Below are 23,642 nucleotides of genomic sequence, written 5' to 3'. Positions count from 1 at the left end.
AAGCTTAGATGTGGAACACTCACATATTGTTTTTTTAATCTATAAAAATTATGGGGTCATGTATTTATTCATTAAACAAAAAATAATAAAATATTAGTATCTTAGGGGTTCTACACCTAAGCTTAGGTGTTGGACAACCTTATATTCCCTTTTTCCATATATATATATATATATATTGAGAAAAGAAAATATGAGGCTGTTAGGCGCTTAAGTTGTGAAAATCTGTCACATACTTTTTTTTAACTATAAAAATCATGGGGCTAAATATTTATTTAAAATATTAAAATATTCAGTTTTGAAATATATATTTTTTTTGGTGTGGGTCGATAAAAGTTGAGAGCTAGTTAATTTTAGGGTTTCAGCCGCCCATAAAACCTTATTATCGCTCTCTAGTCTATCGCTCCGCCACACGATCATCTTATTCTTCTTTTCTCCTTTTTCCAGTAAGCATCTTTTTTATCTCTATCAGATCTGTATTCTTACTTGTACCTATTATATATATAGATATATACATGTTGTAGAGATCTATATATATATATATGATATGATTTATTGATTATTGATGTGAAAATAAATTTTGTTTAATATTCTTCAGATCTGTTAGCTTATCCTGTTATATTTTGTTATCAATTAGTATTTGATTTCATATTTATATATAGATGTATATGAAGTATAATTATGTGTTTTTAGATCAATCAATTATTATTATTGTTAAAAAAAATATTTTTTTATTTAGATCAATCAATTACTATTAGGTTATCAATTTGTTTAAACAAGATTAGTTTATCTAGTCAAAATTATTTAAGACTCATCAAATTAATTTATGTTATATGTAATATAACTTACATACTGGAAATTCGTATTTTTATTTATAAATAAATATAATGAAAATGCTAACATCTATATATATATATATATGGATTTATATATAGATCAAATTTATATATAGCTCAATGGTTAATAAGTCTTGGAACGATCCAGGCCGATATGATATCAGGCTCTTTCCCTCCGTCCCATATTAAGTGTCCTAATTTGACTTTTTGAGTCTTTTTCTTTCAACTTTGACCGTAAATATCTTTGTTTGTGCTATATAACACTTGATACAACATATATGAATTGATTGAGTTTTAAACGTATAAAACGTATTTTTCATTGATATAGCATTCATCATCTAATATATAACACATACAAAGATATTTACAGGCAAAGTCGGAAGAAAAAGACTTACCAGTCAAAATAACACAATTAAAATGGGATTGAGGGGTAATTTTTTGCATACACTTCTTTCGAGAGATATGCGCGGCTTTGCGTTGTGTTGAGTACGACGAGTCTTGGGCTTGTTCTAATTAGTCTTTATGTTTACTTTTGTGTTGAATTTGTGGTTACGGGTTATCGGAAACAAATTCTATATTCTTCGTTGAGAGATTGAGAAACTGTATTAATAGTATGCTATTGTTTGGAGAAATCAGTTTTTACTTTTTACTAAGCATGTGAACGTATTGTGTTACTTTTTTTTATATCTGGTTTTATGATGTCACTATATGAAGTAGTTGATACATATGTTTTCTTGTATTTTGTATACGGATGAGTTATTGATCGGTACAATTAGATTGGTTTGATGCATGCTTATACCATTTGATGAAAATGCAATTGAAAAGATACGGTTATATTGTAGATGGAAACGCTATTTTGGCGTTGTGGTCATAGCTCATACAATAATTTCACCATCAGGGATCCTGCTTTATGTACTTTAATGTTGCAACTACATGCAGATGACCGGAATGAAAAACTTGATATTTAAGTTGATAATGCTTTTGTTTTCTATTGTTAGAACACAATATTTCTAAAGAAATGTGCATCGGTTTATGTATGGGTGCAGTAACTATTGCAATTTGCATAAATTCTGTTGTCACTTATATGCATACTATTTTGAAGATGGGTTTGGTTGCATAATGCATATATTCAACTTAGTTGCCAATATTATTTTTTTTATGATAAATTATTGTCTACATGACCATGCTTCTAAATGTAACTTGTTTTTCATAATATAGCATTTTTATCTACGTCTATGGTTTCTCATGTTCCTTTTGCTATTGGCAGGCAATTTCGGTACAATGTCGGATGCTCAGGAAACTGATAAGAACATTGAAATATGGAAGATTAAGAAGCTTATAAAAGCACTTGAAGCTGCAAGAGGAAATGGAACAAGCATGATTTCTCTGATTATGCCTCCACGTGATCAAATTTCCCGAGTCACGAAGATGCTTGGTGATGAATTTGGAACTGCTTCAAATATTAAGAGCAGGGTGAATCGTCAGTCTGTTTTAGGTGCCATAACATCTGCCCAGCAAAGGCTCAAGCTCTACAATAAGGTCCCTCCCAATGGACTTGTGCTCTACACTGGAACAATAGTCACAGATGACGGGAAAGAGAAGAAGGTTACATTTGACTTCGAACCTTTCAGGCCTATCAATGCATCTCTTTATCTCTGTGATAACAAGTTCCACACTGAACCTCTCAGTGAGCTGTTGGAATCTGATGACAAGTTTGGCTTTATAGTTATGGATGGAAATGGCACTCTTTTCGGGACGTTAAGTGGTAATACTCGAGAGGTTTTGCACAAGTTCACTGTTGATTTGCCCAAGAAACACGGAAGAGGAGGGCAATCAGCTCTTCGGTTTGCTCGTCTTCGAATGGAAAAGCGTCACAATTATGTTAGGAAGACTGCAGAGCTTGCAACTCAGTTCTACATCAACCCTGCTACTAGTCAACCGAATGTTTCTGGGCTTATACTTGCTGGGTCTGCTGATTTCAAAACCGAGCTCAGTCAATCTGATATGTTTGACCAACGTCTTCAGGCAAAAATCTTGAACGTGGTCGATGTTTCCTATGGGGGTGAAAATGGTTTCAATCAGGCTATTGAGTTGTCTGCTGAAATTCTGGCTAATGTGAAGTTCATACAAGAGAAACGTCTAATTGGGAAGTACTTTGAGGAAATAAGTCAGGATACAGGAAAATATGTCTTTGGTGTCGATGATACTTTGAAAGCTTTGGACATGGGTGCTGTGGAAATCTTGATTGTTTGGGAAAATTTGGACATTAGCCGATATGTTCTCAAGAATAGCGCAACTGGTGAAATCATTATAAAACATTTGAGCAAGGAGCAAGACAATGATCAGAGTAATTTCCGGGATGCAGAGACTAATGCTGAGCTGGAAGTTCAGGAAAAGATGTCACTGCTTGAGTGGTTTGCCAACGAGTACAAAAAGTTTGGATGCACGCTTGAGTTTGTCACAAATAAATCTCAAGAGGGGTCACAGTTTTGTAGAGGTTTTGGTGGAATTGGCGGCGTTCTTCGTTACCAGCTTGACATTCGTTCATTTGATGAGCTTTCTGATGATGGGGAAAATTATGATACCGAATAGCAATCAGCCACTTTTCAAATGCATGTGCAGGGGGTGGAGGGTGGGGTCGAGCCAGAATCAGGCACCAGTTCTCAAGCTTCTATTCAAGTGCCTGGAAGTAGTCTCTGTTCAAGGAATATTTGCAAAGGTTAGCTATCTTTTTTGTATGCATATATAGCAATGGTTTACATGATGTGTGATTTCAGAGTATCCATACTGTTTTTGTTTCTAATCTTGATGGAGCTAAATTTATGGGGGTAAAATTGTAGGTACAGGGTTTGTTTCTTCTTGACTGAAAATTTTTTTTTACTCGATTGGGATTAGTTAGCATTTTGTTGCAGATTGTCTTGTGATTTTTTTCTTTTTGAGTGCTTGTTGTATGACCAGTATGATATATTGATTTGACAAACTGTTTGCATTGGCTATTAAGTTTTTGCTTCAAGTATTGCATTATGTGTATATTCGTTAGAAAGAAGGTATCTATTATTTCATATATGATATTAAAGTTCTGTGCATAACCAAATAGAGGCTGCTAGAAACATGCTATTGCTCATGGAAGGTTGCATGTGCAAATTATAGAACTTTGTAATTTTGATTTCCTCAGTCAAGGAGCAAGGTAGGTTAGTATTCCCTATCTTAACGAGATGCATACTTGTACAGTAGTGCTATCGTAGTAAACACTTCAGCTTGATGTAATAGTTCTTGGAGTTCTCTTATGTTTTGTTTTTTTTTATCAGATTATTTCATAATGCTAGTATTAATGATTTCTTGTATTGAAACAGCTGAAACAATTTGCGTGGGCGAGAGACCTTGCAGCACTCCCCTTTCTCAAGACATTGCTTAAGAGCATTTTCTTCAAGTTCCTCCCATCCCTGCCTGACAGCATTTGTGACCTGATAAAAAGTCTTCAAAAATACTAAAGAGTAAGAACTTCTGTGTGGATTGCTTCAAAACATGATGACGGGTGTGAATTATGGAGTCTATATGCTTGTGTTTTCTAAATATTTTTTTTTATCGTCATTTTAGTTTTTTATTTGCAATGCCAGATGCTTGATTTTTGTCTGTTTTCTTGGTTTTATGCCTGTGATTGATGAATCATGTTTATAAGATATTCATGTTAGCTTGAAAATCTCTTATGTTTAAATTTCCATCAATTTTTGTGTGTAGGTTTAATAACTGCTTTCTCAAAGTGGTTCATGTGATCATCGAATATAGCTTTTCACCTGTTTGAGAAAACATAATTTTCCCTTGCAGTCCATAACTTGTTTGTTTCGTTTGAATGGTAAGGCCTTCTATAAGTTTGTTTGGTGTAATTGGTTGCCCAAAAAGGTTAATATTTGTTGTTGGCTGGCGGAGGTGAATTGCCTTCCCACTGGAGACAATTTATTGAAACCAAATGTGACTGTCGTCTGTCCTCTTTGTCCTTTCTCCTAATGTTTTTGATATTTGGCAAAAGGTTGCAAGTTGGTGCGATGTCCCTCCCATTTTTGCTTTCGCTACCCGGGATTTAATGGAAATGCATCTTTCCAGTGGCCCGAGTCCCGTTCACAAGGCTGTTTTCCATGCTATTGTGTTGATGTCATGTTGGAGGATTTTGAAAGCCATGAATGATATGGTCTTTCAAGCATTTCCTTGGTCCTCTCCAAAGGTGTTTGACTATATATATATATACATAATATCTTGGTTATCTTTGTACCGCGAAGAAGTTATATTTTACATAGGAGGGATGGAGGAAGTTTTCTTTCTTGAAAACATAATATAAGTTGTATATTATAACCCGATGTTGTGACTGCTGTTGAGTGTTGGTGTTATATTAATGAAACTAGCCAATAACCTTAACATAGACTCGTATTATATAGTCAAAATAACTACTAATCTAAATTCCAAAAGGGCATCAATAGATATTTATATCTTTGTACGAGTGTTCACAACAAATTTAACTACTAACCAGTATCCAATACTAGTTCCTATCAACGTGACGTTAGGAAAGTTATCTCAAACCATTTTTTACTAATCCCATACAATACCCCAGTACATCATTGATCAACTACTGGTTTGGGATCCTCACATACAATGGTCAATGGTGTGGAGTTATGGACTCATGGTCAAGTAAAAAACGAGTCTACCACTAATCGTGTGGTGAGTGGTGACCATTTTTGAGCACTCTTAAGTTTACATAGAAATCATCAATGTGGCGACGTGACACGTGGGAGTCCAGTCATCAAAGGACGTTTCTTAGGGAGTGATGCATCTATTAGAAGCCCTTCTAGGGTACCCACAATTTATTTAATTATATACTATTCATAAAATGGGAAAAGTGAAAGAAAGTGGGAAAATTACAGATGAAAATTAAAGGGGCCTATGATTTTGCACAGAACCATAGGTAACATGAGGCATCCTAAATGCAATGGGCTATGTGCATGGCGTTTCAGGGCGTTTTAAGGCGTTCTCACACGTGGAAATAGAGCAGTAACGCCTTGCTCCGGATAGTGTAAGGGTCACTTTTTTTTTTTTTTTTCTTTCTTTTGGGCTTCTTTGGGTTAATAGTTAAACGCATGAATCTTGTGAATGGGTCATGAGTTCATGACCACTAGCGATAGTGGTAACATTTCAATTTAGCATTTGGTGTTGTATGGCTTATCGATTCTTTATTCTTGATATGTAACTTTCTACCTTTTTAACAATGAAACATAATACACACATAATAGATATAAAGCAAATGTATATTTGACATAGTTGTATAGTATGGATATGTTACACGATTTGTTTTTTTTGTGAATCGATTGATTGCCTAATCGGTAGGTTATTTTTTTTTCAAGCTATAGTTGATGATAAAACTGTACTTAAAGTTCAGAAACATGACTTGAGACATTTGTATGGATTAAACAATTTAATAATGTATTTATTAAACTTTGAAATATAAAGTTAGAGTACACATGTCGTTTGCCTTTCTCCCAGCTTGCACTTGTTTCGCCTACCATGATTGATTGCATTGCATTTTCATTATTGTGAGCTAATTGTTGGTAGGTCATATGTATATGCCAAATCCCGAATAATAATGTGATAGGCAATATATTTATTTTGCTTGTATAATTAAGAGAGAATATGTTGTCATATATTTATTTAAATGACATTTTTAGTTTTTATCACATTGAATTTTAATGAGATGTTATTTTCCATTTAAATGATTATATTTTATGTTGTCATGTATGATATTAATCAGCAATTCTTATCCTAATCATCAATCATAATCTTAATTATTAATATTTATTTTTCTATTTTCTATATGAGTATAAAGATGTTTCTAAAAATTATACTATGTTTCTTTTTTACTGATTTAATGATAATTATCTTTTTTTTAAATGAGATTGTTTGTTATATTATGTTTATTTATTTGAAAATTATTCATTTTAATATATTTAGAAAATATATATCATAAAAGAGACTTTTATGATTTATAATTATTTATGTTTTAATAATCATGCTTTAACACATTTGACGTGTATCATATATTTATAATAATAATGTAACTATCATTTATTATATTTTTATTTATGTTTTCAGTTAGTCTCACACAACGTGTGAGTTTAATCTTTTATATATATACTAGGTTTTTGACCCAAAAAAACTATATAATACACTTTATATATGAAGAAACGATAGCGAACATATTTCATTAGAATTACGTGATGTGAACTATATAAATAGTTTAGTAATATATAAACATATGGTTGAACAGAAATAGATTCAACCAAAAGCTTGACAAAATATGAACTTAAAGAGATAGAAGGACTTAAGCTATTAAGCTATACTTTAAATTATCATTAAGAATTTAGTAATATGTTTTTCTTCTAGTAATTCTAGTAATTTGCCTTTTGTTGCCACTAAATGATCTACAACTAGAACATGTATCATGTAGTCGTTTTGTTACAACAGAACTCAAAGACATACAATTTGATCCTTAATGTAGAGTGACAATTCTACTACATTTCTCTCCAAAAAAGTTAAAAGTCACATGAAAAATTACAATTGGCTAGATATATAATTCAAAGAGGATAATTTGACTACGCCTTGTGTGTTGAATGTTCTTCTTAACATTCAAAAAGTAAAACAGTTATATTCATTTGAAGGTGTTGCTGCGATTTTAGAAATGGATTATCAACACCATGGTGGTTTTAATTTTTGTTTAATCTAATTGACTAATCCAGAAGAGGTAGAATGTGCCGTTCCAAAAAAGAAAGCAAAAAAAAATTAGGATGTAGAATTTGGTTTAAGGGTGGGGTAGGTCTCGGACTCCGGGTGATTTACAATTACTTGAATTTATATGACTCAATTTTTTTTTGTTTTGCTAAACGAAACCCTAAGGGTTTTTGTTAAAGTGCATTAATAAGTTTTACGTTTACCATAAAACCCATCTTATTTGTACTTACCGGCTATTGGCAAAGAAGAAGGTATACACCAAGGTAGTTTTTATACTTAAAAGAGGATATTGTTTATTAAAACAAAAGGTTTAAATTTGAAACATATATTAAAGGTGTAGTTAATATAATGTTAAGATTTATGAGTTTCGATGTTGTCTTTTAACTAATTAAATCTATTTTTTACACTTAATTTGTTTTATTTATTTGTTTTATTTTTGTATATTCATATAGTTTTGAAAACTTCCATATAATCATCATAAGAAAAAAAGGAAAAGAACTTTATGTAATGTTGAATAAAAAAAATGAAATATCATTAGGTATAGACGTGATTTTTTAAGTTAAAGAGAAGATATCATTTTATCTAATGAGAAGATCTTAGATTTCTACAATATATTTATTTATTAATTAATTAATATATATAAGTTCATTTTTTTTTTAAATATATAATTTATTTTTGAAAAAAATATGAAGTTGACACATAGGATATGTGGCATTTTTTTAATATAGTTTTAAATTGCAAGAGGGCTTTAAAAAGCTTGGTTAACTACTTTTTTATAAAAGTTATATATATATATATATATATATAAAACTAGCTAGATACCCGTATATATTTACCATATATAGTTTTTTTTTTTTAAATAACATGTTTAATGAAACGAATCAAACGATTAGTAATCGTATAATACATTACCACAAAAAATAACACGACTAAATTGTAAGAATCTCTCGGTCCTCTAAATTATTAACGACCTCTGCATTGGACAGTAGACATCGATTAACCCGGATTTCATTACATCGCGTGAGAATACACCTGTTTTTAGTGTATAAATGGTCAAATGGCATGTGATGTGGTAAAATAAGTGCTCGTTAATTTTTTTTTCTTTTGTGTTCATATTTATCTTTATATTAAACACCACTAAATTTTGAAGTCAATCTTTTAATTTATGAACAACGTTATTAATATAATAATTAGTATATGAAACAATAAAAAAATTATATGTTTGTAAAAATATACTTAACAGGGAATTGCGATATTTGAATGTAAATACTGTATGATAAATCATATCAAGGTTGGATGATGTACCAAAGTTTATTTTATACAAACTCTTCTAGAAAACAAGCATTTTAACTTTGATTACATAGCATGGTACCCGCGCAAATGCAGCGGCGGTGGCCACAATGCGATGGTGACGGGCGGCGGTGGCGACTGACGGTGGTGATGACGAGTAGTGTGGGCTATTATGTAAATCTATTAATGTAATGGTTAGTATAGTTATTTTAATGGTTGAGGGACTAATGATGTATTTGTTTCATGGAGGGCAATTCTCACATTTCCCCCCCTGTAACTTTCAACAGGGGGTCTATTCTTTTTAATAAGAAGTATAGATAATTGATCGAGTTTTCATTAATGTCTTGCAAAAGACTAAACTTATTTTCATTAGCCATAAGTGTTAAGAACAATTAAAGTAGTAGCTAGTTCGTGAGGTTTTCAATAATTTTATTTGTTATGATTATATTTTTAGGTTTCAATTTATATAAGAATGATATGTATCCTAAATATAATTTGATTTTAATTATTAATAACAACAATCATTATCCAAATTATAGTCTGATTATAACTGCTAATAACAACAATATTACAATAAGTTTGATCATAGTTAATAATATAAAATAAAATATCTATACTATCTTATAAAACATTTTACCCTTTTTGAAAATTTAATTCATGATTTGAAGTACCTAAAATACTACTCTTCTTTATTTACTAATTTAAACATTCTTTGCCAATATACTTATAATACCCTTAAATCTCAAACACTCATTTTATTCTCTCTCCTCAAATCTTAACAATTCATTTTTTTTCTCTCTTTCATAAATCATTTTATTCATCTAATTATTCAAAATTTTTATCTCACAAACCATATATCGATAAATTATAAAAATTGTATGGGTGTTCTTAAAATTTCATGCTCTTTCATTAGAGATGTCATTCGATATACTTTTGACGAATTTTTAAAAGCGAGGGCGGAACCCATATGGATAAAGCATTTGGCTATCACTGTCTATGACTTATCACCTCCTATGACCTATCACCCATATCATCTCACCACCGTAATGCGCGGACACTTTCCCTCATTGATATAAATATGTAATCTTCCTAAATATTTTATTATTCGATAGACATTATGTAATAAAGTATTAATGATTTTAAATTGGGTTAAAAGTGTAAATTGATGATAGGAAATCAAAAAGTGTAAATTAATTTAGACATGTATTGATTTAAATAGTTTTAAAAAATTAAGAGTTGTGATTGGTTAATTGAGGTTAAGTGAATTGTCATTTAGTATATATTTAGATTTAGATGGTCAAATGGCATGTGATGTGGTAAAATAAGTGCTCCTTAGGTTTTCTCTTTTGTGTTCATACTTATCTTTATAAGTTTATATTAAACACCACTAAATTTTGGGAAGAGTTTTGTTTATATTTTGTTGTTGTGAAATTCAAAATATAATTTTTAATACATATTATATTAATTTTTAAACATGGACTCTTTAGAGTGAATGTCATGGGGATTTTCTCTTTGAACTACCTGTAACGGCTTATAATCTACATCTTATAGTTTAGAGTAGGTGCAGGGTTTCGCCATTATACGATGAAGTGTCCCTCGATAATAAATACCTACTTACTGTTAAAAAAATAATATATCGTCACATTATATACCTATATTAATAGGCAACGGATCATGAACGGTAAAAGGATGAACAGTGAAACAAGCTAGCAGGTAGCTGCGTAGCTGCCTGCTAGCCTGTATTTAATATTTCAAACGTTTTTGCGGGTTTATCATATTGTTTTTATTTAAGGTTTTTTAAGATTTCGTCTACTTCTATTTTTGATTTGGCTTATCCATATCTTTTTTGATGGTTTTATTTGTTTTGTTTTTTTGTCTCACCCCGTATTATCGTTCGGATTTTACCATGTCCCAACCCTTTTTCTCTTTTTTTACGCAGCTGCCTGTCAGTCTGTTTTTTTTATTAATTTTTTTAAAAAAAGGTATATACCTAATATGTTAAATGTTTTTACGGGTTTATTTAAGTTTTTTAAGATTTCGTCTATCTTTATTTTTGATTTGGCTTATCCATATTTTTTATAATGGTTTTCTTTGCTTTGTTTTTTGTCTCACCCCGAATTACCATTTGGATTTTACCATGTCGCAACCCTGTTTGGTTAACATTATGTACCACTATTTTGTTTCAATCACACTTTTCTCCTTTGTGGTTTGGACTAATATGTTGAAAACTTATATTCAATTACTTTTATTGTACTTTTCTCATTTGTGGTTTTCACTAATATATACAACATATAAATTTACTGTATTCGTTACTATAATCTTTTGAAAACATTGTAATATTAACTTTAGACAAATATGTATTTCATATATCAAAGTTTTTACTAACATATATAAGGACATGTTACAATAACAAAATCTAACCACAATACTGGTGTTTCAACAATAACATGGTTTTGCCCTTATATATATTACCTATCAATAACATATCAATGACATAATGCTTCTTAATTAAACAGTTAAAGATCAACTTAATTATACTAGAATAATAGGTGTTTCAACTGAACAATTAAAGCCCCAGGGCCCTAATTTTACTAGTTACTATAGTAAAATTTAAACTTTATTTATTGTAGATGAATTTTATTTTTAATTTCTAATTTTTTTTTTTATCAAATTTTATATTCCTATTCCTATTCCTATTTCTATTACTATTACTATTTTTATTATTGTTTCCCCATCAAGAAACCTTCGTATTCCTATCCCCTCTCATTAATTCCATCTTTTTCTCCCCCTTAGCTTGTAATCTATCTATCCATCCAACTTAAAGGAATCAAAATGATTGATTTCTAGTGGAAATCCAACCTATGATATATACCTATATATTATTCTTTTCCTCCCTTTGAAAAAGTTTTCATCTTTTTGACAATTCTCTTGAAAATTTTCAACTCAAATAGTATGTTGAAACTGACAAAATCCCAGTACGAAAAGTTATTGATTTTTACTTGAAATCTTGTCAATTCCAATTTGGGTTTTTGTTATATTTAGTGTTTAAACATAACCCATTAAAAAAGTTTTAATCTTTTTCAAATTTTCTTGAAAAGTATAAGAAAATCTTGAAATTTTTAATGGCTACTGAAGAATTGATTGAAGTCAAATTTAGATTACCTGATGGAAGTGATATTGGACCAAGCAAATACAGTTCTACTACAACTGTGGCATATATCAAAGAGAGAATAATTTCACAATGGCCTAATGGTAATAATATCCCTTCATTATTTCATATATATACATATACATATATATATATATTCTAAAATATAATTGTATTTTTGTTACCACCGCTAAGTGGTCTAGTGATAGGAAAATCCTCACTAGTTAAAAAAACTTTTATGTTTGCCCGTTTATTATACTTGTATTTTTGTTGGGATTTTTTTATGTATAACTTTTTATTGGCGATTATAATATAATTGTTTGTATTTATGCAATATATGATTAGTTAGTTTTTTAAGAAAAATATTTTGGTAAAAATGATGTGTTGTTCATCCAAAATTACTTATTATGTAGATGTAGATCTTTAACTATAGTACTTTGTATCTGTATAATGATCTGTATGATTTTGATCTAAATTGTTATGCAGTTTCCTTTGTAAATAAACTTTTATTAAAAATGTTTCAGTGCAAAAACTATAAAGAGATATTTCGATAATCATATATGAGTGTTTTCGCAAAGATTTTGATTTTTTCGATTATTTCTGGTAAAAAATTACATGAGTTTTGGTAAAGTAAGCAAGGAGTTGCAAGAATAGTGATAACTAAAATTACCACAAACCATCTAGCTAGCGGGAACTTTAAGAGCCGGATGAAATGATTGTCAATCTTGAAATACCATAATCATTTTCAAAAGCAATGTTTAGTTTCCATTTTTGTGACTTTAAGATATTTACTGCCACTACTTTATAACATTGACAGAAATAGCGAATGGGCCTAAGACAATAAACGATATGAAGCTCATCAATGCTGGAAAAATACTGGAAAACAACAAAACGCTTGCTGAATCCCGGTCTCCTGTCAGTGAAGTTCCTGGAGGTGTGATCATTATGCACGTTGTTGTTCGTCCTCCAATGGCAGACAAAAACAATGGTAATTTGATTTTATCTTGAAAGGGTCAATATTAGTTTAGTTGATTATGCCATTGATAATTGCTTGTGTTAAACATTTCATCCTGGAGGTACATTTGACCTTTATAAGTCAAACATACTGTTTTTGGTATGTGCAATAGATATGCATTTCATTGAGTTATTTAACAGCAACTCTTCATGTATATGGTGTCTATCTATAGAATATGATGTAGTTATCAGTCTTGAGAATTCAAGTATTCCATTTCAAAATTTGGAGGTTCAAAAGTTGGTCATTTTATCTCAAAAGTTAAAATATACTAATGATTTGAAAGCAATCTATATGTAATGCTCATTGTGGTTTTGTTACAGAAAAATCCCAAGACGCCCACGAAAAGAGTAGTTGTGCGTGCACGATCCTGTGATTGTAGGAAGCTTATATGCTTGAAGACGTTTCTTACACAGATTACAAATTACATTCACCGAGTTCTTAAATTAAGAGGCTGCCATATTTCATTCAAAACTATCTCCTCAATCCTAGGGATACAAGTTTGACTGTATGTTGTAGTTTTATATCATATATAGTCATAGCGTACTAGAACAAAGTGGAAAGATATATTATTTTGAGTTTGAGTAAATTGTTATAAATATGAAAAAGATTGAAGGCCTATAACTATCATGTGTTCGGTTTTTTTCTTCTTGAAGTGCTTAAATTCACGTTTTAAAATTGATCATCCGGCGTATCCTTAGGCTTTAAAGGTGCAGGACTCGGCAGTAATGAGTTTTTATCGATGTATAACAAAATTTGCTTCCAAAAATAGAGCCCAGATTGTCCTTTTATCAGTCATTACTTATACTCACTGCCCTTTCTTCAACACACTTGATAAAGTTTCAAGTTTTACATTTATTTTATATCCAGAATCTCCATTCTGTTAGTTTCTCTAATAAATAGAAATAGTCAAACACTCGAAGAATCTAGTAATTGCATTTCAAATATTCATACATTTCGTCACTATCTTTACCTTGTTACAGCTGAATGTCTAACTGTTGTTGCTCAATGTGGCATAAATGGATTCTATATTGAATCCATGTATCAAAGATATAATCTTGAGAGCTCACTAGGGAAAGTAACAATAGGAATAATAGAATGACTCAACTATACAAGATTGTTTATGTTTATAGTCAAAAGGGACATTCCGAATGTTCCATTGACAGATATACCCCTTCATAAATTAAACTCATAGGCAACTGGTGAAAATTTCTATTATTTACACCACCATAAAACCTTTGCATCTTACAGCAATTATCAGTTTCTCACATCAAGACTCTTATTCACAAAATTGTGGACTTTTACCAACTAAATTTAGATTATAAAGAATGGTTTTCTAAAGCAGCCACTGATGAGCGATTCAAGCGAAGCAAATTTCTCGATGATCTAACGTTCTTGAGGGTCATCAACAACTTTTGTCTCTCTCCTTCAACTTCTGCAAACTGCAGGCTTAATTGAGAGTAACGATCATGCATCTCCTTTAATTCACTCTCAACGTTAACATACTTTCCTTTAATCTCCAGCATGTCTTTAATAAGTTCGTTGATGTCCCTAAAGCTCTTAAACACTGCTTCTTCATCGCTGTGTTGTTTAAGGAAAGAACTGGCACCATAAAACACGATGCCATGTTAAGGGATGCCTCTGCTGTGAATGTGATTATGGGAACTTGAAGTCACAATAATCAGATAAAAACATGTTTAGTCACACATACCTTTGGAATTGGATGCTTGAATTCTTTTTTGTTCTAAGTGCTTCTGCAAGCTCAATTTCCAAAGCAAGAACCCTTTCTAATGCATTACCATCTCCTGGAAAATCAACAAATTGTGGATATATGCTCCCCAACTCTTCATTGGCCTTGAATGAGAGACACAAGATTAGAAAGAATAAATCAAAGAAAAATGCGAGTAGTTTGGAGATTCATTGCTTACTTGGTTTAGTTGTTCAAGTTCTCTCTGTAAATCTTGAAAACTCGGATCATAACTAGTCAATGGAAGAAGCGAATTATCGTTTTTCATCTTTTCCAGCTACCATACCACAAATGTTCGAAACTTAGATCGAAAGCAAGACTATAATATGATGTATGGCACAAAAGGCATTTTCTGATTTAAAAAAAAAAAAAAATACTAAATTCTACCTCTTCGTCTAGTTGCTCCATGCAAGACCGCAAATGTTGAGTTCTGAATTGATCATTGACAACTGTTAGTTGCTTTGAATTATTATTAAATGAATTCTCTTCGTGTTCATATGCACGCTCAGTAACTTCCTGCTATGCAAATATACAAGAAAATAAACTCAAATGATAACCAAATTTATTTAAACCAAAACTTAATAATAAAAAAAATCGTATTTTACAAGGTTTCTCTTTAATTTTCATGATACCTACAAAGATTTTTTTTTTCTTTCTTAGTATAATTGAATCTTTAGATGAGTCAAACCTGGATGGTTCTTGCATTTATGGGGTTAACTGAATCCACTGAACCATTAGCGCCCATATTATCATTTTCTTCTTTTGGAGCATGCTGCTCTTTGATTAAAGAAAGCTCGACTGTTATTTTTGACTTTTCATCCTCACATTCTTGTAATAAAGCAACAAGCTTTTCCTTTTCTTCCTTGCAACATTCAAGGCTCAAAAGAGCACACTCCAGTTCTGCCTGTATTCGATCATTATCCGGTTTATCAGAACTTGCAGATTGAACCTCAGCTTCCAATTCTTCAATTCTCTTCAACTGAGACGATTCAGACTTCTTCCTACTCTCGATTTCATCAAGAGCATCTTGTAATTTAAATAACATTTCCTCATTATGCCTTTTGGAAACAGAAAGTTGCTGTTGCAAATCTTGAACTTTCGTTTGATATTGTTCTTTTATAAATGCAAGTCTCAATGACTCTGATGGCCCTTCAGTATCTTTTTTCTCACGTGCTACGTCACCACTCTTCTTTAGCTCTTTCAAGTATATGGACAGGTTCTTGAATTCTTCTGTCTTCAAAATCTGATCAGATAGTTTGCTTGCAAGTTCATTACATTTTTTCTCCAACTTGCTCAATTCATCGTTTTGTTCATCTAACCTAGCTTTGAGGACTACCAAAACAATTTCCGACTCTGCTCTGGAAACTAACATGCCATCTACCTCTGTCGGATTATTATTTTCCAAATTTGTACGGTTATTCTTGTATTGCTTAAGCTCAACCATTAACATATTCTTTGAGCTTGAAAGATCTGCGTTCTGAGCAATAACGGCATCTAATTCCGATCTGAGGGATTCATTTTCTTCAATATAACGAGCCTCACTTGAGATCTGGTGATCCAGCTTCTCTTTTGTATCGAGAAGCTTCGTTTTGAGTTCCTTCAATTGGTCAACCTCTTCCTTTGACTGAATTAACATATCTTCTAACCGGCCTATCTCAAGAGCATGCTCATTATTTGATTCTGAAATCTCTGCATTTTGAGCAATAGAAACCTCCAACTCCGACCTTAGAGATCCAAGATCTGTTTCTAAGTTCTTGTTCTCTTCAATGTAACGAACTTCATTTTCGAGACAATGGTTCAATCTCGACTCTGTATCAAGAAGTTTCGTCTCAAGTTTACTGTACTGCCCGACTTTAGCCTCTAACTTGGTCAAAATCTCTTTCAACTGACCTACCTCAAGAGCATGCTCGTTTTTGGAATCTAAGATTTCAGCATTATGATCATGAGAAGCCTCCAACTCCAATTTAAGAGATTCAAGTTCCATAATTAAATTTCTGTTTTCTTCGGTATAAAGAGCTTCGTTTTCGAGGCAATGTTTCAAGCTGGACTCCGTATCTTGAAGTTTCAATTGAAGTTGCTCAACCTCCGCCTGCGACTTAGTCAGCATGTCTTTCAGTTCATCGACCTCAAGAGCATGCTTTTTATTTGATTCTGAAATCTCTAGATAGTGAGCAATAGAAGCCTCCAATTCCAACTTAAGAGATTGAACGGTCCTTGATAGTTCCTCGTTTTCTTCAACACAACGAGTTTCACTAGCAATACAGTCACTCAATTTAATTTCTGAATCATGAAGTCTTTTTTGAAGCTCTCGATATTGCGCAGCCTCTGATTCAGACTTGGCCAGCATATCTTTAACTTGGCCTAACTCCACTGCGTGCTGATTGTTTACTTCCATCAAATTAACCTCGAGCATCCCCACCTTATTCTTCCACTGCTCGAGAACATTATTGGATTCTGATATATCAGCATTGTGAGCAATAGAAGCCTTTAACTTCACTCTAAGCGATTCAAGCTCCATTGATAAATTTCCCTTTTCTTCAATGTAACGAGCATCATTTTCGAGGCATTGATTCAAGCGTGCCTCTGTATCGTGAAGCTTCATTTCAAGTTCCTTGTATCGTGCAACCTCTACCTCAGTCTTCATTAAAACGTCTTTCAGATTTCCAACCTCAAGAGCATTGTGAGCAATAGAAGCCTCCCTCTCCATCTTAAGAGATTCAAGGGTTGTTGACAACTTCTCCTTTTCTTCCATCCATCGAGCTTTGCTTTCAATAAGCTCATTCAATCTCACTTCTGTATTATAAAGTTTCAACTGAAGAGATTCAAGGGAGGTAATCAAAGTTTCATTTTGTTTGACATAACGAGCTTCATTTTCATAAATACTGTTCAATCTAGCCTCTGCATCAAGATGCTTTCTTTCAAGTACCTCAATCTGAGCTTCACACTGACTTCTGACAAATATAAGTTTTAGATCTTCACAGATAACAAGTTTTTGCATCTCTGCTAACTGACATTCAAGAGAAAAATCAACCGAACGGTCCCTGTGGAGCTTTTCTAGACTCTCTTCATGCTGTGCAACAAGTTGGACAGCTCTTGAATTTTCCATTTCTCGATCTGAAGCAACTTGCTTCATATGGCCAAGCTCCGAACTTTGACATTCAAGTTCAGAGGTCAAGCATTCAACCATACCCTCTAACTTGTTTTTCAGACCTTTCTCGACATCCAGTTCATCATTCAAACATCTCAAGCATTCTTTCAGACAATCAAGCTCTGACAGAAGTTTGATGGACTCCTGACTCTTACTTTCTACATGCATCTTCAAATCTTTATTCTCGTTTTTCAACTCGGAAATCATCAACTTACATTTTTCAAATTCTTCAGCCATCATATCCAATCCCATGATCTTCTCAACAAAGTTTTTGTCTTCAAATGACATCTTTTGAAGCTCGAGTTCCAAGGAAGAAAGATGTGTTAAAACCATTTCGCTGTTTTCCAAATGTCTTTCTTCATTCTCCAAGCTACTTTTGAACTTATTGGCAACAGAATCAAGCTGCAATTGAAGCTTCTGCAAAGACGCATTTGGAAATTCCATTTTCGCAGCCATATCGTGAAGACCATACTTGAACTTTCTCTTCACATCATCAATTTCTGATTTTAAAGTTTCTAATTCCTCTCTCGCAGACATTAAATCTTTTTGAAGCTTCTGATTATCATGTAAAGTATCCTTAATTTTGGATTGAGCGGCCTTCAACAACAGCTCAGCCGTATCTCTTTCTTTCTGAATGACTTCTTTTGACAAAGTTAACTCATGAATTCCGAATCTTAGAGTTTCTGCTTCTTCCCTTACAGACACCATATCCTTTTTAAGGTTCTGATTATCATGTACAGAGTTCTTTATTTCTGATCTGGCACTACTCAATGACAACTCAGCCATATCTCTTTGTTTCTGTAAGGCTTCTTTTGATAGTGTCAACTCATGAACTTCAGATTTTAGATTTTCTAATTCTTCCTTGAGAGATACCATATCTTTTTGAAGATTCTGATTTTCAGTGGAAACAAGTTCGTGTTTGCTTTTGTAAACCTTGTAATCCATAAGCAAAGCTTCACATTCGGTAATCTTCTCCATTAGAAGAAAGTTTTCGTTTGAAACATTTCCCAAATCTGTTTCCAACATTTGGTTTTGTAGATGCAAATCATTACATCTTGCGAGATAATATGCATTTTGCCCATTTAGTGCATGAACATCTTCATACAAAACAACCCTCGATTTGTTCGAAAGTTGCAACTGCTCTGCCAATTCTTGTAAATTTTTGTTTGTTCTTTGTATATGAGTACTTGATTCAACTAATGTCTCCTCGAGAGTTCCTGAATACACGTCCAACTGTAAGTTTGCAGAGCACAATTCCCCAAGTTCTTCTTCGACTTTCTTGTATAACTTCTCTTGGAAACTCAGAGATTTCTTCAGGTCGTCTGAAAGTACATCACCACCTGAGAGATGTTTAGAAGATGGTTGAGAAGTATCGGTGAAAGCTTCTTTAATCACGGTCTGATTGGTCTCAAACATGGACAAAACTTGGAATGAAAGCATGTCAAGATCCTTTTGAAGTTGACTCACTGCAATCGAGTAATTTAAACGAGCCCGTTTGAGTGCTGATTCTGAAGTAGTGGACCGCTTTTGAAGCTCGTTATTAACTAACCTCAAATCGTTCATTTCCTTCCGCATTGACTCGGTTTCAGCTTTACAAGTAGAAATAGAGTAGACACATGTCGAATGCTCGTTTCTGAGGTCTTGAAACTCACCCAGAATCCGTTTCTGATTTTCTTCAAGCTCTTGCACAAGTGCTTCATAGTAACACTCCATTTGATCCATTTTTTTAACAAGATTTTCTCTTTCAGCTTTTGCTATTTCCAATTCTTGATAGGGTAGACTTGGTACATCACCAAAAGAGACCACACTTCCGGACCCAACTGGACCTTTTTTAAGCTCTTGCACGGAACCCAGCAGCACTTCCAAATCAGATTGTAAGAAACTTAAATCAGACTCACGACAACCAATTAAAACCTTTTCTTGGATTTCTTGTATTCGGTCCTCCACAACACATATTCCTTTCACCCAATCGCGATCAGGTTTTTCTATTTTTCTCTCCATAAACTTCGAGCTAGATTTCATTTCTTTCAACTGTTTTAGATCATATTTGAACTTTGAACATTCTGATTTGAGAGCAGTAACCTCTTTCACGAGTGCTTGACTTGAAGCCATTTCAGTCTCTAATTCTTGAGTAATCTTATGTGTATCTAGACCAATTTCATTAGCATGATTCTGCAAAATGGTTAATGCCAGTTTGAACTCTGACATGGATGACTCAGCCACCTCTAAGCTTCCTCTTAGCGTATGATTCTCTTCATAAGCAATTGTCAAGTCGCTGTTTAAGGAATGATCTGAACCACTTGTTTGTGCCACCTTGGCATGATCAGAACCATCCATTTTTTCTGTTGGCGAGGTTTGACTCCTGGATCCTCTGCTCTTAACACTTTCGACTTCAGGAGCACTTGGCGAATCATGCTTGTCTACATAATAAGTTTCTGACGTGTTTGATGACCCATCACATGTAACTTGTGAATCTGAATATTCCTCATGTATGTTTGTTTCTTCCCTGATTTGTGTTCGTGTTTTAGACTATTTTAGATAGAACCAGTGAAACAAGTTAGCAACATGAAAAACAGTGAATGCCAACGAATCGTTATTCTGTATTATGTGATTAAAACTTTTAGAGCAGATAAGATGATGAGACTGCTATATATATAGACATAGTTGTTAAACTCTTACAAGTCGAGTTAAAAATCATCTGAAAAGTGGCGACTTGCCGGGTGACTCGGAAGTTATCCTGATCCGTAACATAAATTGCATGTTTTGGTGTGACCAGTGTTGTAAAAAACGGTAACGGAGGTCCACCGTTACATTAAAGGGGTTGGGGGTAAATTTAAAGGTCTGAGTCAATAAAGGTCAAATAACGGATTTAACGGCCGTTAAATAACGGGATTTAATGGTCAAATAACGGATTTAACGGACCTTTTTGACTAATTTTGTTAGGATATTGCTAATATATATATTTTTTATACAAATTCCTTTATATTTTATAGTCTCCGTTATAACGCCGCGAAATGTAACTTAACCTTAAAGGTCGTCCGCCGCGAAGGAACCGCCGACCGTTATTTACAACCTTGGGTGTGACTCAGTCCGAGTCGATGCGAGTCAAAAAACGAGTCATGAGTCAAAAAATATTATTTTATATGTTTACTTTTCTAAACATAATTTTTTATATGCTTTTAAATTTGACATTTTTTCAATAGTATTCTTTTATTTTTAGCTTAATAAATGAATATAATACTATTTTTCTACAATAAATACTTGTATATTATTATTAAAATATATATACTATCTAATATCCTGACTCTTACAAGTCGAGTCACATTCCGAGTCAAGAGTCAAAAATCAGGTTTCAAGTCGAGTCAACAACTATGTATATACCTAACTGCCTGATTCATCTATAGATGGGACAATTAACCGGATTCTCCCAGATTTTTAAGATTAGTCGTAGGCAGGGAACTTTAGTGGTTTGGGAAATATGCTATGTCCTATATATCGAAGGGCTTATTTGAAATATAAATAATGTTGCACTATAATGTGTGCTTTAGTTTCAGTGAAAAAAAGCTCACCTTATTAACAAGATCATCAGGTATCTGCAACTCTGACAGTGATTTGGCAGCACTAGGTTCGCTCTCCCGTTGCAACCCTTTATCCCTCTGCTGCTCAAATTCTCTGCACCAGAGAAACAAATCAATATATACCAGTATTTGGAATAGCAATCTAATCAATTATTGGAAAAAGTTATACCGGAATCCAGTTTTCGACGTGAGTAACTGAACCGTAACCTGTAACCAAAAGATCACATCAATTGTGCATCATAAATAGAATATCGAAAAGAATATCTGCCTAAAGAAACTAATTATAAGAATTTAGTGTCTCGTACATGCAAAATGGTTCCATGGTCGGATCCATGAAGCGGAAGAGCAATAACAGATGGTTGTGATGCATCTGCATAATCAGCAAGGTTGATAGTAGCCTCACCAAGGATGCTAGATCGTGATGTACCCTGGATACCAAATTCAGAACATGACATAGTTAATCACTTAGATGGAACTAATTCGTATAAGTATGAATAATAACTTTATCCAAGCACTAAAGAGTGACAGTTGCAACTTAGATGATGCAATGATCAAATAGATACTTTCACATAGCACATCCCAACCCCCTAATTCTAAAATAAAGTGATAAGCGATTGAATGCTTATAACAAAACCAAAAGGGGAGCTTACCATTCCCACAACGAGTTTGTAGAGCTTATCATCATATTGTTTGCTCTTAGAATCTAATAGAAGCCTTGTAGTTTCATAGATAGGATCTGCCCATTTGCATGTCCCATTTCTCACATTTGCTTTGCTGGTCTTGGCACTGGCCTTCCCGGTTTCAGTAGGAATAAAAGATATAAACAACTTCTCCCATCCACTCTGAGGAATCTGAAACATAAACATTTGTCAAAAAAAAAAATATTTCGATAATAATGTCATTCATGTACTTGTCACATATTCTTCTGATAAACATTCAAGCTCCCAAAGATGCCCGTATCTACCTACATCTTCCTTGTGTTTCCAACCATTTATTCTCTTCTATAGGTTAAATTACCAAAAGAAAAACATGTACAACGGTAAAAATTGAATAATAAGGACAAACTTACATTTGTAGCATGAAATTGTAGCCGAAATACAACTTTCACTTTAGCCTTCTCAATTTTCCATTTGGTAACCCTTGACATTATTGCATAGCCAAAATAACGCAGTCTGCAATAACATAGAACATTATAGATCAGAAACTTTAGAGCTAAATGTCATACAATTTGGATTAAATACCAACTCACTTAAAAGTTTTAGGGTTGTAAACAGGGTTCCTAACAATCAAATCTAGCAACATTATTCCCTCTTGTAAAGATCTAAAATTTTAAATTATACCTTACACATTGGAGGTGGTACCTACAACAGGCCCCATGACAATTTACAATCCTATTAGATGTATATGATGAAAAAGTATAACTGATAAAGTATAAAGATCACGCAAAGAAATTCAATCATATTTTGGTACTACAACAATTCCGGAAAGTAACAAATTCTTACAAAAAGCTACAAATAACATAATGTACTAAAACCCCAAGTCGGATTCAGTTTACTCATTAACCATATATTCAAGTTTATCCAAAAAACAAAAATTCATCTAAACATAAAGTTGGTGTCACATAAATTCAGATCTTTAGTTCAACATTTACAACTATAACAATACTAAGCTCGGCGGTAGGAGACTTCGTCAAATTCAGATCTTTAGTATATATAGAATACTTCAAGACTTGCAAGTAACCCACATTGAACATCTTCATGATCAGACCAAAATGAGCTTAAATTCAGAGTAAATATTTACCTAATTCAGCTGAGTAATTATGAAGTTGACCCTGATCCAAAACCCTGATAAGTAAAACAGATGAACTTGAATTGAAGAAAAGAAAATACTATTAAAAAAAAAAAGAACACAAAAAGAATTCAAAAAGAAAGAAACTAAAAATACACAAAAATGTACAAATCAAAGTAGAAGATAATAAAAGTAGCTAAATGTGAGCTCAAGAATATAGAAAATGACAAGAACAGTGTAGTACCCACTTCCTTAAATTAATGAATATATATAATTTTTTCAAGATTCAACATTTTACATCAATCAAGCAAACCCCACTTCATTTTT

The 23,642-nt window shown here is 32.7% G+C and overlaps 3 protein-coding genes across 3 annotated transcripts; 2 read left to right on the top strand and 1 right to left on the bottom strand.

Moving 5' to 3' along the window:
* Positions 1 to 344: 344 nt before the first annotated feature.
* On the top strand, positions 345 to 4,533 carry LOC122586848 (eukaryotic peptide chain release factor subunit 1-3-like). The gene is made up of 3 exons (XM_043758848.1): positions 345 to 443; positions 2,101 to 3,552; positions 4,187 to 4,533. Exon 2 carries the CDS (start codon positions 2,115 to 2,117, stop codon positions 3,423 to 3,425), a length of 1,311 nt encoding a protein of 436 aa, XP_043614783.1. The 5' UTR covers positions 345 to 443; positions 2,101 to 2,114; the 3' UTR covers positions 3,426 to 3,552; positions 4,187 to 4,533.
* Positions 4,534 to 11,669: 7,136 nt separating this feature from the next.
* Positions 11,670 to 13,678, top strand: LOC122589200 (membrane-anchored ubiquitin-fold protein 3-like). Its single transcript, XM_043761451.1, has 3 exons — positions 11,670 to 12,146; positions 12,860 to 13,030; positions 13,378 to 13,678. Exons 1-3 carry the CDS (start codon positions 12,017 to 12,019, stop codon positions 13,428 to 13,430), a joined length of 354 nt encoding a protein of 117 aa, XP_043617386.1. The 5' UTR covers positions 11,670 to 12,016; the 3' UTR covers positions 13,431 to 13,678.
* Positions 13,679 to 14,124: 446 nt separating this feature from the next.
* LOC122586879 (interaptin) lies at positions 14,125 to 23,394 on the bottom strand. The gene is made up of 11 exons (XM_043758894.1): positions 23,328 to 23,394; positions 22,597 to 22,699; positions 22,178 to 22,378; positions 21,833 to 21,955; positions 21,697 to 21,734; positions 21,519 to 21,621; positions 15,490 to 20,478; positions 15,189 to 15,317; positions 14,983 to 15,078; positions 14,766 to 14,908; positions 14,125 to 14,656 (listed from the first exon to the last, which is right to left on the bottom strand). Exons 2-11 carry the CDS (start codon positions 22,672 to 22,674, stop codon positions 14,374 to 14,376), a joined length of 6,183 nt encoding a protein of 2,060 aa, XP_043614829.1. The 5' UTR covers positions 22,675 to 22,699; positions 23,328 to 23,394; the 3' UTR covers positions 14,125 to 14,373.
* Positions 23,395 to 23,642: the final 248 nt, after the last annotated feature.

This window comes from Erigeron canadensis, chromosome 2 (assembly GCF_010389155.1).
Source record: "Erigeron canadensis isolate Cc75 chromosome 2, C_canadensis_v1, whole genome shotgun sequence".
NCBI lineage: Eukaryota > Viridiplantae > Streptophyta > Magnoliopsida > Asterales > Asteraceae > Erigeron > Erigeron canadensis.
This window is presented reverse-complemented; position numbering and strand designations above follow the sequence as displayed.